At 40.3% G+C, this 15,656-nt stretch overlaps 1 protein-coding gene across 2 annotated transcripts in view; it reads left to right on the top strand.

Moving 5' to 3' along the window:
- Nucleotides 1-15,656, top strand: part of ACO1 (aconitase 1) — a 64,562-nt gene that overhangs the window by 12,205 nt on the left and 36,701 nt on the right. For both annotated transcript variants that reach the window (XM_032164206.2, XM_032164207.2), the window contains exons 2-4: nt 8,590-8,708; nt 10,369-10,537; nt 11,620-11,757. In XM_032164206.2, the coding sequence (XP_032020097.1) occupies nt 8,612-8,708; nt 10,369-10,537; nt 11,620-11,757 (404 nt within the window). In that variant the 5' untranslated portion in view covers nt 8,590-8,611. The remainder of the gene's footprint in view (nt 1-8,589; nt 8,709-10,368; nt 10,538-11,619; nt 11,758-15,656) is intronic.

The raw sequence follows: 15,656 nt of genomic DNA, 5'->3' as shown, positions 1-15,656 counted from the left end.
GAATTTTTTTCCACTTAGAAAGGACTTTTTAGATCATTAACCAACCTTATTTATAGATTGGGAAACTGAGGAACAGAAAAGTTATATGGCCAATTCAAAATAAAACCATCATTTAACCTTTTTTTTTTTAAATCTTGACATATATATAGCACATTCTGGTCAGTTATCCAGGATGAGACAAGACTGAGTGAAAATAGACCACTAACTTAAAATTTGAGCAAGAAGAGACAAGCTGCTGTGAGATGGCAAAGCTTTCTGATATAGAGGCAGAGTTTTGTTCCTTTCTGTAGCATATGGTGTACCTTGCACATACTTAGTGCTCAAGAAAAACGTGTTGACGTATGTGGTTATATTGTTAAATCCATTCTTTCTGCACCACTCTTCCCCCCAGTTTCTCTCCAAAAAATAGATAATTGCTCATATGACTTCTCCTTCAAAGTTCTTCTAGTTACAAGTATCATATTTAATAGGTTTTTGTTTTATGAACAGCTAAAAGAATTGAAGAGATGACCTGGTTTCTTGGAAAATTCAGAGATATTTAGTGCAGTTTCCCAGATGCATCCACATCAAATAAAACAAAGGATTAATATTTCTAGCTCTCCTCTTATGAAAGAACCCAGTTGACAAGCCTTGGTGATATTGCTGGTCATGATGATTCTGACCTCAATGTTGTTTATGTTCACACAGACATCCTTGGAATTTTACTTTTGACAAAAATATTGTTTATAAGTAGCATGATGTTTAGATACACAAAGGTTTGGGAGTAGGGCCAATTAATTTCTCTTTAAACAGAAATGAAATATAGTTAACCTTTTTAATGAACAGCAGTGAACCTCAGAGATGCAGTGATAGTACTTTGACTTTAGAGTTGGAAGCCATGGCAGTTCAAGACAGGTATATTTCAGAAGGTGTGGGGAGAGAGGAAAACAGAAGGGCAAACCACATAAAATACAGGAGAAATCTTTCTCTCTTGTTTGCATAGATTTTTTAAATCCACTCTTATGTGTCTTTAGATAGCCCAAAAAAAGGATTGGGGGATGTGCTGCCAGTACCATAGAGAGATGATTCTCAGTTGATCATCTGAAGGCTCTTTCAAGCTCTACAAGCTCCCCTGGAAACTGATATGTACCCCCAAAACAAACAAACAAAAAAAACAAATTCTCATCCTCTCCAGCCCACTACTGACAGTTCTGCTGCCTGGGTTTATTCCTCTCCTGTGCTCCTCCTACTGCTGTGTGGAAATCCTGTGATTGCTTGTAGGGTCCATTAATACTATGTCTCTGTCTATATCATAAGGTAATTAATTATAATATTTCACTATCATAGGAAAATTAAACTTTGATAACACAAGTAGCAAATTCATAGATTTATATATTCCAAAGATGAGATGGAGACCCTAAAAGGTGAATCTTATTTTTTCTGATCCTTGGCATTTAGCTTAAAGTAAGTCGACTATTCCAAACATCTCTACAAATCTAGCTATGATAGATAAACATCATCACATGGCACTCCTCTCGAATGCTACTGTTGAGTCACTCCCTGCCAGCTGGGTGGGTGCATGGTCTGACGTGGTTTTCTAGCAAGAGTGATGGTTTAGCATCCATCCATATGCTATGTGCAGTCTCCCTCACAAAACCTGTTTGCAAGGATTGCTGCCAGGGTTCGGAATTTCTGTTTTTTCTTTTTTCTTTTTCTTTGTTTGTTTGTTTGAGACAGAGTCTTGCTCTGTTACCCGGACTGGAATGCAGTGGTACAATCACAGCTCACTGTAGCCTCAATCTTCCAGGCTCCAGCAATCCTCCCACCTCAGCCTCCCGAGTAGCTGGGACTACAGGTGTGGGACACCATGACTGGCTAATTTTTTCGCTTTTTTGTAGAGCCATGGTCTCGCTATGTTGCCCAAGCTGGTCTCAACTCCTGGGCTCAAGCAGTCCACCCACGTTGGCCTCCCAAATTGCTGGGATTACAGGCATGAGCCACTGCGTCAACCCAGGTTGATATTTCTAAATGCTGAAAGAAAATAGCTGCCAACCTAATATTTAAATTTTAATGTAGAGCTACTCATAAGCAAAATGTACTGGCCCAAATAGGATTTTATCCGTGATTTAAGATAATCATCCCCTTTCCTTGCTGTAATTCGCTACGCTCACAGTGCACCCAAGCATGGGGTCAAATTGTTGACAGATTTTGGGGCTGTCTGTCATTCACGTGAAGGGAAATGTTGTAGACCATATCTCAAAACCAAGTAGAGGCCAAAGGCAGTTTCAGTCTCTCCAGAGTTACAGAGCTGAGGCATCCACATTAATAGCTCAGTTAAGTCCCCTTGGAGATGAGAACATTTGATCAGCAGAGGTCATCTTAGTGTTACTCAGTTTGACCTGTCTGGCAGACAGGCAGTTTACAAAAGAAGAAATTTAGATGTCTAACAGACAGATGGAAAGTTATTCAATTTAACTAGCTATTAAAGAAGTACCAAGATTGGCTTTTTAATGTCTCAACTTGGCAAAAGGTAAATATGAATTCTATTGCCTGGTTTGAGTACCTCCACTCACTGCCTCAGAGAAGGGTCGTAAAATTGGTACAGCCTTTTCCAGCCATCCTGGTGATATGCAAATCCTTTCACTCAGCTCTCTTCTAGGAACTGAAAGCTAGAAATTTATTGAAAAGAAATGATTTAAGGACCTACTAACGATGTGCGTATACAAGGCATCATTGTTTGAATGCTAGTACTTGGAAACAACCTAAGTATTTTAATAATAGGGAAATTGTTATATATCTGAAGGATAGATTTTTATGGTATAGTTAAAAGTGCTGTAAAATATCACACGATTGTCCTATTAAGATATTTGAGGTTTATTATTGAGTGAAAAAAAGCAATTTGCAAAACAGTGTGAGATCTAGTCATTTTTTTTTTTTTTTGAAAAATTTAAATGCATTTAAAAGTCATGGTAAATGAAACTGTAAATCATGGTATTACAAAGGATTTTATTTTGTTCTTTTTGCTCACTTGCATTTTCTGTTGTTGCTACAGTGAGCATCTATTTCTTTTTTTTTCTTTTTCTTTTTTTTTTTTTTTTTTTTTGAGATGGAGTCTCCCTCTGTCACCCAGGCTGGAGTGCAGTGGCACCATCTTGGCTCACTGCAACCTCCGCCTGCTTGGTTCAAATAATTCTCCTGCCTCAGCCTCCTGAGTAGCTGGGACTACAGGTGTGTGCCACCATGCCCGGCTAATTTTTGTACTTTTAGTAGAGATAGGGTTTCACCACATTGGCCAGGCTGGTCTCAAACTCCTGACCTGAGGTAATCCGCCCATCTCGACCTCCCGAAGTGCTGGGATTACAGGCATGAGCCACTGCGCCTGGCTGTATCTATTTCTTAGTGTAATATTTTTTAAAGTTACCACCACCCAAGAAGATGTGGTTCAGTAACAAATTTGGTATCCTGCTGAGATTGGAAAGGGAGCTGGGGAGGGGGTGGGAAGGGAGGGCCCCGCTTGGATTAGTCTGTTTGACTTGAATGAGGTGTGGCACTGTTCATCTAAGGCTAAATTTGAGCCATTCAGGGATTCTTTTCACAACTCTTTCTCTCTGTTGGTGGATATCAAAGGACATATTGAGGGGAGCAAAGTGGACTTTATCTGGAGTTATAGTCACAAATTTAAATACATCTTCACCAGTCATTATTAAAGAAAGACCTGCATTTGTAGTTCCAGGAACTTTATGGACCATTCTTTCTTTCAAAGGATATTGCTGAAGATGTCAAGTTCTCATTTTGTAGAGACGCTAACGTAGGTATTTATGTACAAAGTTTAAATGACTGCTTCAGTGTTTTAAGAAGTAAGTAGTAAATGAATGCATGCTTATCAAAAATAGAATTTGAATAATACAGGAGTATAAAACATAGAAAGCTAAAGTCTCCCCTTTATACAATATGTTATTCTATTTGTAATCCATGTTAACTTTATGTCTTTCTTTTTTGTGCGTTTGCATATGCAATGGTGTGTATGTATGAATGAATATACACTAATGGTCTTGAAGTTTTTTTTCTTCCACTTAAATCAGATGCTAGTATATACATATATATATTATTTTGCAACTTTAAAATTCTCACATCATTTAATGTGAGCCTTTACCAACATTTTGTATCTTGAATCTGAGTAAGGGATTGTATACTCAATATTATATCAGGAAAATTGATTTGCCCTTACTGTGTCTTTTGGAAAAAAGTGGCACCCAGGGTAGATCATCAGAAACCTAAACTTAAGTTGTTTTTCCAAAGTTTAGCTGTCAGTTCTCTGGAATTCTGAAACACATGGAAGTTTTAGTAAGTGATTATAGAACTAACATCACAGAAGCACCAAAAGACTGTGATACACCTAGGTAGTACTTTTTTCAACTCTACCTATGAAAGATTTTAAGCTTTTTTTTTTTTTTTTCTTCCCCTGAGGGAAATTTGCATTTCATTGGAGGGCAAATCAGCTGTATTTTTTTTTTTTTTCTGGTTCTCCCACTAATGACTCCTGTGACCCTAGTCAGTCAGTTGCTTTTCAGGGCCTCTCTCTCTTCCTCGGGGGTGTGCTACATGATTGCTAAGGTTCTTTACCAAAAACTCAACATTCTCTGTCTCATTACCTCCTTAGCACCTAAGGTCAAGGTGTCCCTAGGGAATGGTGACAGGTTGGTGCCATGCCTTAGTGCCATGCCATGTATGCACAAAAGGCGCTACTCCAAGGCACCTGCAAGTGTCCTCAATTGAGCCAAAGGTCAGTTGGTAGCAAGACTGTGGTTGGGGAAAAACCCCAGCTCTTCACTCCTCCCACCCTTTTACTGGGAGCATGGCTCATTTGTTAAATGTCTTACCCTAGTTCTGCCTGCCTTTGCATAATATTTGTTATTTTTTAGTGACCTACTTTAAAATCTGGTGTTCAGACTGTCCATGCCCACCCCCGCTCTTGCATGCAGAGTGTACCTGTGCTAATCATAACCCTGTACAAGTCACCCAGCTAGTATTTCAGGATGGGTTAGCTTTGAAAGACACTATTCCTCTACCAAATAATTATCTTGACTTTCAGAATGTGAACTACATGTAGTGAAGCGTTTCAGATACAGTAGCTCCGTTTTTATTCCTTTTGTATAAGAACTGTTCATCTGTCTTACTTGATTCAGTGGCCAGGGACAAGTGTTCAGCCGTCTTCAGCATTCTGACAAGCGTCCCGGAGGGACAAGTTCTGAATAATTGCTCCCACCTTGTACCTTAAAAGATACCGTTTCCCGTTTCTTCCTTCTTTTTTTTTTCTTTTTTCTTCTCCTCTTTTTTCTTCTTGCCACCATGTAGTATCATCTCATTCTATAGAACAAAGAAAGCAGCAACCCCAAATAGTGTGATATATGCTAACTCTTCCCTTTCGAAAAAGAAAAACACTATATATATTTAGATACTCTGCCACCTCCAAAAAAATCCACATTCACTGTCTTCGTTTGTTCATTCCTATCTTTTATTGTTGAATGAAGATCAGATAAAACAGAAAAGAGCCAAGAACAAAGCAGCAGGAGGAGAGAGTGGAAGATAAGAAAGGAATTGGAACAGTGAGACCTGTGCTTTATGTGGATGTGGGACGCAGGGAGGGCTTCCTGGCCAATGGTGGGGTTCCTAGATGAAACCCCAGATCCTGGAGGTATTTTTGGAGCCTGAAGGACCAGTGATAATACTCAAGGATTAGGGATGGGATGAGTGTCTGGCCAGGGAAAGGCAGGCCTAGGAGGTATGATGCCTGGATTCTTCTCTGGATCTGGACCCATTACCCAGCCAAAGATCTTTCTTCTCACACCTCTTTGAAACATGATTGTTTTTGGCTTTCTCTTGGAGTTACTAAACCAGGAGATGTGAGACAAGAATGATAGTATGGGTGGAAGCTTGAAGTGGCTCCAAATTCCAGAATCCTCTAGGCTTATATGGAGGGCCTGTTTTCCAAACAAAGCTAGTCTTTGGTTGCCGAAATGCAGCTGCTATTACTTTCTACTGACCTGTGGCTCAGCACAAAGTGGCAGGAGACAGGTGACAGTGCCTGGCTCAGACCTAGTTGCATGGGGCCCCCTGGAAAGAAGTAAAGGCAACTCCAGCATTCAAAGTTGAGTCTCTTGTGAGAGGATTTCCCATGACTTTCCCAGCTTTAGGGGCTAGTGGGTGACCTCCAACAGCAGCATCGTCAGAGCAGGCTGACGTAGAGAGGTGGTGGTGGGTGGCAGAAAGAGCCGGGGTTTGAAACCTAGCTCTGCCTCTTACTGGATGTATGCCGTTAGGCAAGGTTTTTCATCCCTCTGAGCTGCGGTATCCTTATCTGTAAAATGGAAATAATGATAGATTTCATTTACGGAGATGTTGCCAGGTAAAGAAGATGGTGTAAAGCACTTGGCATGTGCTGGTATAACTAACTGGTTCTTCTCTTCCCTTCCACAGATAGAATTTACTTCCTTAATAGAGTGAAACGAGACACTTTTCTAGCTTCCAAGGAAAAAGGGAGGCAGATGGCAGTGTACTTTAAAACAAGCCATTTTCTCCAAGAGCCACCATATTGGTCACTATATCCATCCCAAAATACAAACTGACTCTGTAGGGTGGTGGGAGTAGCGGGAATCATGTGAGGCTTCTTGTGTTATGCCCCAGACATTTGTAGCTACAGGGAAGTAAATTGACACATTTGGTCCCCACACATAATGGCAAATATGAGTACAAGTTAACAACTGGTTTAATCCAAAAATTTTGGGAGATGGGGCATCTGGCTCCTTTAGGATTCAACACAGAGATAGGGATGATTCAGACACTTTAGGCCATTGAAAGAGGTGAATGACCCATCTTGCTCAGTCCCGTGAGCGTTTCCCACCACTTCCCCTGCCTGCAGAGACTCTGGCCTCTGTTGAGATAGTCTTCTGTTTTTCCAGGCAGGCAAAAAAGCAGTTTTATTGTTGCAGTTGCTACTGTTTGAGGGTGGAAAAGGTAAGTCTGGGGAGTATAGCATGGGTGACAAATGAAAGGGAGAGTAGCACCGTTGCCTTTTTAAATATATTCAGAATTTCAGCCAGTGGAATTATTAGTTTCATTTTCTGAGCCCACAGATTTGTAAACTTCTCCTTCTGCAGATAAGCTAGCAGGTTTCTTACTTATAGGGCTTTCCCCCCGCCGATTGGCTGCTCATTGAGTGAGAATTAGTCACAAATCTCTTGAATTTGTGTGGCACTTTATCTTATATGCACTCTCACCTCAAAAACTAAAGCCACCATCTTCCCTCCCAAAGCAGTCCTAATAGCCTTCAATTCTCTATACCTGGAGTTAAGCCTTATTTCTTCTCCCCATAGATTTCCCCCCATTCACCCAGCAGCCATTTTCTCTAAATTTTGCCTCTTCAGCTTTTAATCCATCCTCCCATTTTTTCCATTTCAGTTTCTGCCATGAACTTTGCCCGCCTGGTTACCTGCCACCTCTGGTTGAATAGGGCCCACAGGTGTGTTTGGTTTTGCCATCATGCCACAGACCCACACAGTTTAGAAAAAATCAGTTGCCAACTTTTATAAGCCAAGAATTCATATAAAAATCTAGATTACCAGTCTCACTTGGAAAATTAGATGATCTCTCAACACTGGGCAAGCATTCCTTCATGCCCTCTCGGCTGGAGCCAGGTGGCCTCTGCCCCCTTAGATGGGCACAGATCACCCAGGCTCTTTAGTCCCTGTACAGCCTGCCTCACATACACAGGTCTCTTCCTGAGCCCTGGGGGCATTTTTATTGTGACTCCTGTTTTAGAATGTGCCCTCCCTTTTTCGATATCTTCTGTGCTGCCTCTCTGCTTCCTGAATTAAGTTTTAAGTGCCTCACCTGGTGGCACTCCACAGTGCCCACCAATGATTCTCAAGCTGAACATGTGTTGGAATCACCTAGAAGCTTGAACAGGTTCAATGGGTGGGGAGGGGATACTCAGGAATCTATATTTTTAACAAGAAAGATCCCTGGATAATTCTAATGCAGATGGCCTAGGGTACATACCTTTATAAACACAGTTACGGTGTATTCCAGTAGCCTTTGCTGCCCATTCTTTAGTTTCAGTTCCAGAACTCCCAGAGAAGGAAGTTGATTGGGCCAGATTGGGTCAGACACCTTTCCTCTATCCCATCAAATGGCAGCTGTTGCATACAGCATGTGAGACTAGGTGGGAGAAGCAGTTCCCAGGAAAGAGGCGCTGGGCAAACAGCCTGGCTGTCTCCTTTTCAGTGTCTTGCGCCCGTTACCGGTACCTGTGGCATGTCCTGTCGCCTCCTGCACTAGCAATCCAGGAAGACACAGACTGCTTCTCAATCAACTGCTTCTCCCCAAAACTACCTAGTACCTACCAGACAGTACTAGGTAGTTTTGGACAGAGATGTGCAAATGTCTATTTCTTTTAAATTTTTAACTATTTTTTTAAAGTTGAGTGTGTACATAGTTAAAAATGCAAACAATACTAAAAGAAACAGTAAAAACTAAGCCTTCCTCCCAGTCCTGATTTCTAGGTCCCAGGCCTCTTAAAAGAAGAATTTAAATGTTCTCTTTTCTTTTCAGGAACAGGTGGCCATCAGTAATCATGAGCAACCCATTCGCACACCTTGCTGAGCCATTGGATCCTGTACAACCAGGAAAGAAATTCTTCAATTTGAATAAATTGGAGGATTCAAGATATGGTAGGTACATGGCTATGATAGCAATTGGAATCTCATTTGCACAATGATTAGGCTATGTAATTAATTATACTTTAGGAGAGTTTGAAAAGGGAGTAGCAGAGAATGGGTGAATGTTCTTGGGTTAAGTGCACAAGCACTCACATGCCTTTCCTACATTAGTCATTTTTAAGTAGGTAATAATGATTACATACATTTAACATTTATATAACACTTTATAGAGTATACATTTGTATCATATCATTTAATCTGAATAACAACCCTATGGGGTCATGTTTATAAAATATAAGAGGTCCTGAGGAAGCAAAGGCCCAAGAGTCAATGACACGTGCTCTGATCACAAGTATGTGGGTTGTAGACAAGCAGGACAAGAACACAGTCTTTTTTATTCCCAATTCCGTCCTTTTTCTGCCTTTGCACTGTCTTTTCCAGATAACATTTCCAGATCGTATTGCTTAGTAATTTTCACATATCAAAGTGGAACTTTTATAAATAAACAAAATCATTTTTCTTATGAATTAATATTGTTTTATTTTAGGAACTCCAGTTACCACTGGCCATGCTGCATAGTGTTTAGGGTTTTGTTTCCTTTGAAAGATGTACGTGCATATACTTTGGTCTTAATTACAATAATTGTAAAGGGGTTATCTTCTCATTTCTTGAGCATTAACTTCATAAGAACTATTACTCTGTGTGTATATATACATGTATAAATATATGTTACTTGTCAACATTTAACATAGGCTGGGTGTGGTGGCTCATGCCTGTAATCCCTGCACTTCGGGAGGCCAGAGCAGACGATTGAGTCCAGGAGTTCAAGACTAGCCTGGGCAACATAGCGAAACCCTGTCTCTACAAAAAATAGAAAAAAGTTAGCTGGGTGTGGTGATGCTTACCTATAGTCCCAGGTATTTAGGAGGTTGAGGTGGGAGAATCACTTGAGCCAGGGAGTTTGAGGCTGCAGTGAACTGTGATCACACCACTACACTGCAGTCTGGGTGACAGAGTGAGACCCTGTCTCAAAAACAAACAAAACACGTAATACAATAAAAATCTAGACTGATGGTGAGATGTGATGACTTAAGGGAAACTTTCTGTTGTTGGAATCCAGGACAAGACAACCATTTAATACCAAAGAATAATATTTTATTTTGGCCTCGTGTGTAGTGTTTTCTACCACTGAATATCTCTTTTTTTTTTTTTCGAAACGGAGTCTTGCTCTGTCGCCAGGCTGGAGTGCGGTGGCATGGGTCTTGGCTCACTGCAACCTCTGCCTCCTGGGTTCAAGCAATTCTCTTGCCTCAGCCTCCCCAGTAGCTGGGACTACAGGCACATGCCACCATGCCCAGCTAAGTTTTGTATTTTTAGTAGAGATGGAGTTTCACCATGTTGGTCAGGATGGTCTCGATCTCTTGACCTCATGATCTGCCTGCCTGAGCCTCCCAAAGTGCTGGGATTACAGGCATGAGCCACTGTGCCCAGCCCTGAATATCTCTTAAACCCATTAAATATCCATGTATTTTAAACTGTTGGTCACTTTACCCTCTTTCCTTGTGGAAGAATAGTCTGATGCCTCGTATCAACTTTATACAGAGATTGGCCTTAAAGAGCGCTCTTAAGTTGTCTCACGGGTTTTGTTTATTTTGTCATCCTTAACTCTTAGGGCGCTTACCATTTTCGATCAGAGTTCTTCTGGAAGCAGCCATTCGGAATTGTGATGAATTTTTGGTGAAGAAACAGGATATTGAAAATATTCTACATTGGAATGTCATGCAGCACAAGAACATAGAAGTGCCATTTAAGCCTGCTCGTGTCATCCTGCAGGACTTTACGTGAGCCTAATGTCACTTCACTCTCCTCTGCCTCCCTCATTAGCCTTTCAAGAAAGTTTTCTTTTAAACAAACGAAAACACTCTGCAATGACTATATAATTTATTAATTTATGACTGTATAATATTATATACCCGTATCCAGACACTTTTGAAAGCTAAGGGGGTCATTGCCCCCAGCAGCAAGAGGAAACCAGGATTGTGTCTGGCAAACTGAAACACGCCACCTTTTCTAATAGGAAGGGTCATTATCCTTGCTCTTAAAGATCCTAGTCCTGAGTATCTTAGGGAAAGGTCAAAGAAATAGCATGGAATAGAGCCATCTTGGAATCTTTTCTCTCCCACATTGTATTGCCCAGGAAACCAGGTGTCAAACACTTGTACTTGAAACACTGATGTGCTGTCTGCAGAAGGGAGATGATGTAGCTCACATCACAAGTCTTGACCGTAACTGTTAAGCCTCAGTTCTCATCTTGCTATTTTTAGATATCCTTGCTCCCCATTGCAGCATCTTTGTTGAGATACTATATTTCCATTTTTAAGTGATGTTATTTTATTCCTTCTAGAGACCCAGTTTCATTTTTCTAGAGGAAGATCACCAAAATGTTATACTTTTAAGTGAAAAAGAGAGATTCATTTAACATGAATTTGATTCACAGCCAACTTTTCTGAATTATATCCATTCCTTGAAATCTGGTCAAAATTGAGAAGGTGTGATCTGAAAGTCTTCTCCAGGTCTTTGTCAAGCCACCATGTGAATGGGAAGCACTCACAGCAGTAAGAGTTCCAGAGTTGTTAAGTGCCAGCTTTCCCATCGTTGCTGTATTTAGACTATAGCTGTTATTAAATTTAATACAGTGGTAACATTGTACATAGAGATACCACCCAGTCATGGTACTTACTACTTACGTGATTTCTGCCTGAGGAAATATGCTTAGAAACTTTCACATTTCTAAGTCTCACCCATTGTTAGCTCCTCTGATGAGGTAGGGCTTTGTCAATATTATCAATAGAGGCAAAAGCTGAAAAATCCAGTTACACACATTTAAGGCTTATTTTCTGCATTATTCTCTTTCTTCTCTTAGGGGTGTGCCCGCTGTGGTTGACTTTGCTGCAATGCGTGATGCTGTGAAAAAGTTAGGAGGAGATCCAGAGAAAATAAACCCTGTCTGCCCTGCTGATCTTGTAATAGATCATTCCATCCAGGTTGATTTCAACAGAAGGTGAGAGATTAAAACGAATACCTGAGTGTTCTGCTTTGTGCAAAATCTTTGAATACGAATCTTTTTAAAATGTGTATATGTAGTTAAAGAAGAAAATCTTTAAAAGATACCTTCTGAAAAATTTAAAGTTCATATAGATTTCGCAGTAAAGATGTTTTAGGGGGAAGAGTGCGTGGATTTTTTTTAATCTTTTTTTTTATTTGTTTTTACTGCTTGGGTGGGAGCAGCCTGCATTTGAATCTGACTTGAAGTCTGGGTGAAAACACACACATATGAAGTTCTGCCATGAGAGCTTGTCAACACAAGTATATGTCAGTGCAAGGATATGTTTGAGCTTCTTCATCCACTGGAACCTTACTCCTTTTTGATCCCAAGTAACTGTTGCATATCTAGCGATCTCTGCCTCTCCACATGGGTTTCCATAATGCCTATCCCTTTCTTTCTCTGTGTTTCTTCTTTTGTTTGGGATATCCTCTCCTCTGTTCCTGCCAAATCTTACCTGCCCTTCAAGGCCAGCATAAATCTTATTCTGTTAGGAATCCTTTACTTTCCAGCCTACGAAGCTCCTTGTTCTTCAGTTTGCCAGATGATTTAGTGTCCTGAGTGGGCCTGTAGCCCTTGAAGGGAAGTTGTCACTTGAGTTGCCTTGGTAAGTAGACTCTCAGCTCCCTGAATACAAGAGCTGAGCGGATAAATAGGCATTTAATATCCTAAATTGAGTGACCTTGAAATTATTCTTCAATTAAGTGAGAATCTTGGTAAGCCTGAATATAGACACCTAATGGTCTATAACACCTTTAGGTGGGGAAAAACTAAACAACCCTGAGGATAGATTTTTTGTTGTTGTTTTTGTTTTTTTAAATCCATCCCCACATCCTTGGCATCCAAAGGTGTGCATATTAAAATGTCTTCGCGGGCCACGTGCAGTGGCTCATGCCTGTAATCACAGCACTTTGGAAGGCTGAGGCAGGAGGATTGCTTGAGCCCAGGAGTTTGATACCAGCCTGGGCAACATAGGAAGACCACATCTCTACAAATAACTTTTTAAAAATTAGTCATGTGTGGTGGTGTGTGCCTGTGGTCCCAGCTACTTAGGAGGCTGAGGCAGGAGGATTACCTGAGCCCAGGAGGTTAGGCCATGCATACCAGTTGGGTGACAGAGCAAGACCCTGTCTTTAAAAAAAAAAAAAAAAAATCTTAATGAAGAAAACGTTTTACAAAGAAGAGAACTTAACATGTGAATATGTAGTTGTGAACTACCAACTTAGGCCTGACCTCTTAACAAACTTTAAAAGTGAATACTTCTTAATCAAAATATATGTGCCATTTGTAATCCTAGCCCATTGAAGAGATGACTAAGTTTTGTGAGATTAGGGGCCAAGTAGTAATGGTCAATTTTCCTGACTCAGTTTATTTTAATGAGCTTTTATCCCTAAATCTCACTCTCTAAAAGCCTTTGCTTTAAGTTGGAAGTGTTGGCAGTGAGTCTTTGGGTTAAAATGCCATCAGGATATTAAACATTGTTATATAGCCCCAGTCTTTTGTAAGATATACAAAAAGGCATAGAAAATAGTAGAATCTAAGAGAAGCACTTAGTGATTTGATAGGGCCTATAAGAGTAGAGTACCTGATGGCCAGACGTGGTGGCTCACGCCTGTAATCCCAGCACTTTGGGAGGCCGAGGTGGGCGGATCACAAGGTCAGGAGATCAAGACCATCCTGGCGAACACAGTGAAACCCCATCTCTACTAAAAATACAAAAAAATTAGCCGGGTGTGGTGGTGGGCACCTGTAGTCCCAGCTACTTGGGAGGCTAAGGCAGGAGAATGGCGTGAACCGGGGAGGCAGAGCTTGCAGTGAGCAGAGATAGCGCCACTGCACTCCAGCCTGGGCGACAGAGCAAGACTCTTGTCTCAAAAAAAAAAAAAAAAAAAAAGAGTACCTGATGAAGTTAAACTTGAAAAAAAAAAGAATCTAGTCATCTTTGCCCTTTGGATCAAAATGGTAATCGACAGATGGGAATGAAGTCAGAAGAAACGAAGAAACTCTACCATTTGTCCTTTTCTCCAAAAGGCAGAATTTGTACTAGCCAAAACCATGAAGATTTCAATGTAGAGATGGGTGTAAAAAAAATCAGCTATTGCTGTATAACAATCCCAGAATCTCAGCAGCAGTCAACAATAAGAATTTATTTCTTACACGTCTTCTAGTTGTTTGGGAGGTCAGCCGACCTAGGTGAGCACGGCTGGGCAGCTCTGCTTTGCACTGCACTAGCCAGGTTGGCAGCTTACACTGAACCATACATCTGCGGAGCAGCTGGGACAACTCTGTTCCATGTGTGTTTCTTTTGGGGTCCAAGCTAAAGGAGAAAGCAGCTGTCTTGTGACCACAGAGACTCAAGTGGGCAAGTGGAAACACGCAGTATCTCTAAGGCCTAGCTAAGGACCAGCACAGCATCACTTCTGTTCACGGTGCCATTGATCAAAGCAAATCACATGGTTGAGCCCAAAGCTGGAATGGGGAAATACAGTCCACCCATCTTCGGTGGAAGTAACTTCAAGATTACACCGCAAGGGTTTTGATACAGGGAGGGCAATCAGGTATTTTTAAGAGGCTATTATCTTAACCTAGAAGTATGACTACCTAAAGTTGTCAAAACAACTATCAGTGGGAGAAATAACTTTTCCATATACAGTGCTGGAAATTGATTAGTGGAGGGAGCAGTTCTTATGAATGTTTAAAAGTTTTAGAAGGAAATATATGCGTGTCAGATGTCTTGATAAGACTAAATTTAGAAGCAACGAATGAAACAAGGAAAAAAGGTACAGATTTAGTTACTGCAAAGTTAAGAGAAAATAACTTGAAAAATATGGCAAAGTGTTAATATACTTAATATATGGAGTATCTATAATCCATTTAGAAAAATAATAGATCCCTGAAGATAAATGGGCAAAGGAAAGTGGACATTTCATAATAAAAGGAAATGCAAATGGTAGTAAACAGTATATAAAGGCTTTTCAATCTCACAAGTAATAAAAATAAATATTTGAGATGTCATTTTCTTATCAATACAGTTGAGATTAGAAAATATTAATTATGAAGGTGTTATAAGGGAGACACTTTTATACACTGCTGATAGCACTATAAATTAGAAATGAGGATTAAAGCAATATGTGTTAAGACCTTAGAAATTTCTACATCCTTTGTCCTGGAATTCCTACTTTCAAGCATACCCTTTATATCATTTATTTATTTATTTATTTATTTATCTAGACAGGGTCTCACTCTGTTCCCTAGACCGGGGTGGCGTGATCACCGTTCACTGCAGCCTTGACCTCCTGGGCTTAAGCAGTCCTCCCACCTCAGCCTTCCGAGTAGCTGTGATCACAGGCATGCGCCACTACATCTAGCTAATCTGGATAGCTGACTTCAGAAAAAGCTTAATGGCCAATAATGTTTATTAAAGTATTATTTATAAATGAAGCCTAGAAACATTCTAAATGTCCAACAAAAAATGCTTTATTAAATTATGGTATACCCCTGAAGTGAATCATGAGGTAACTTTAGAGTTTAATTTATGAAGTCTTTAATAACACTTGGAACATGATCACATTGTAGCTCAACGAGCCAGATGCTACATTGCATATGTAGAGTGACATAAGCTACGTGGAAAATGATGCAGGAATTAAAAGATTGGAAAGGGTGCCAAGTTGCTAAGCAGTTATCTCTGGGATTGCAACTGTCTTCATTTTCCTAATAAGAAGCTATTATTTTTATAATTAAGTCATTTAAGAATATGAAACCACTCAAAGGGAAACAAAAACACCTTTATTTGCTTCCTTGGAGATGTAACTGAGTTCCAGGCAGCCTCAAAAGAAATTTAGAAAATGATGTTTCTG

The sequence above is a fragment of the Hylobates moloch genome, unplaced genomic scaffold (genome assembly GCF_009828535.3).
Source record: "Hylobates moloch isolate HMO894 unplaced genomic scaffold, HMol_V3 SCAFFOLD_10, whole genome shotgun sequence".
NCBI lineage: Eukaryota > Metazoa > Chordata > Mammalia > Primates > Hylobatidae > Hylobates > Hylobates moloch.
The sequence above is the reverse complement of the archived record's forward strand: the minus strand, read 5'-3'. Positions and strand labels throughout refer to the sequence as shown.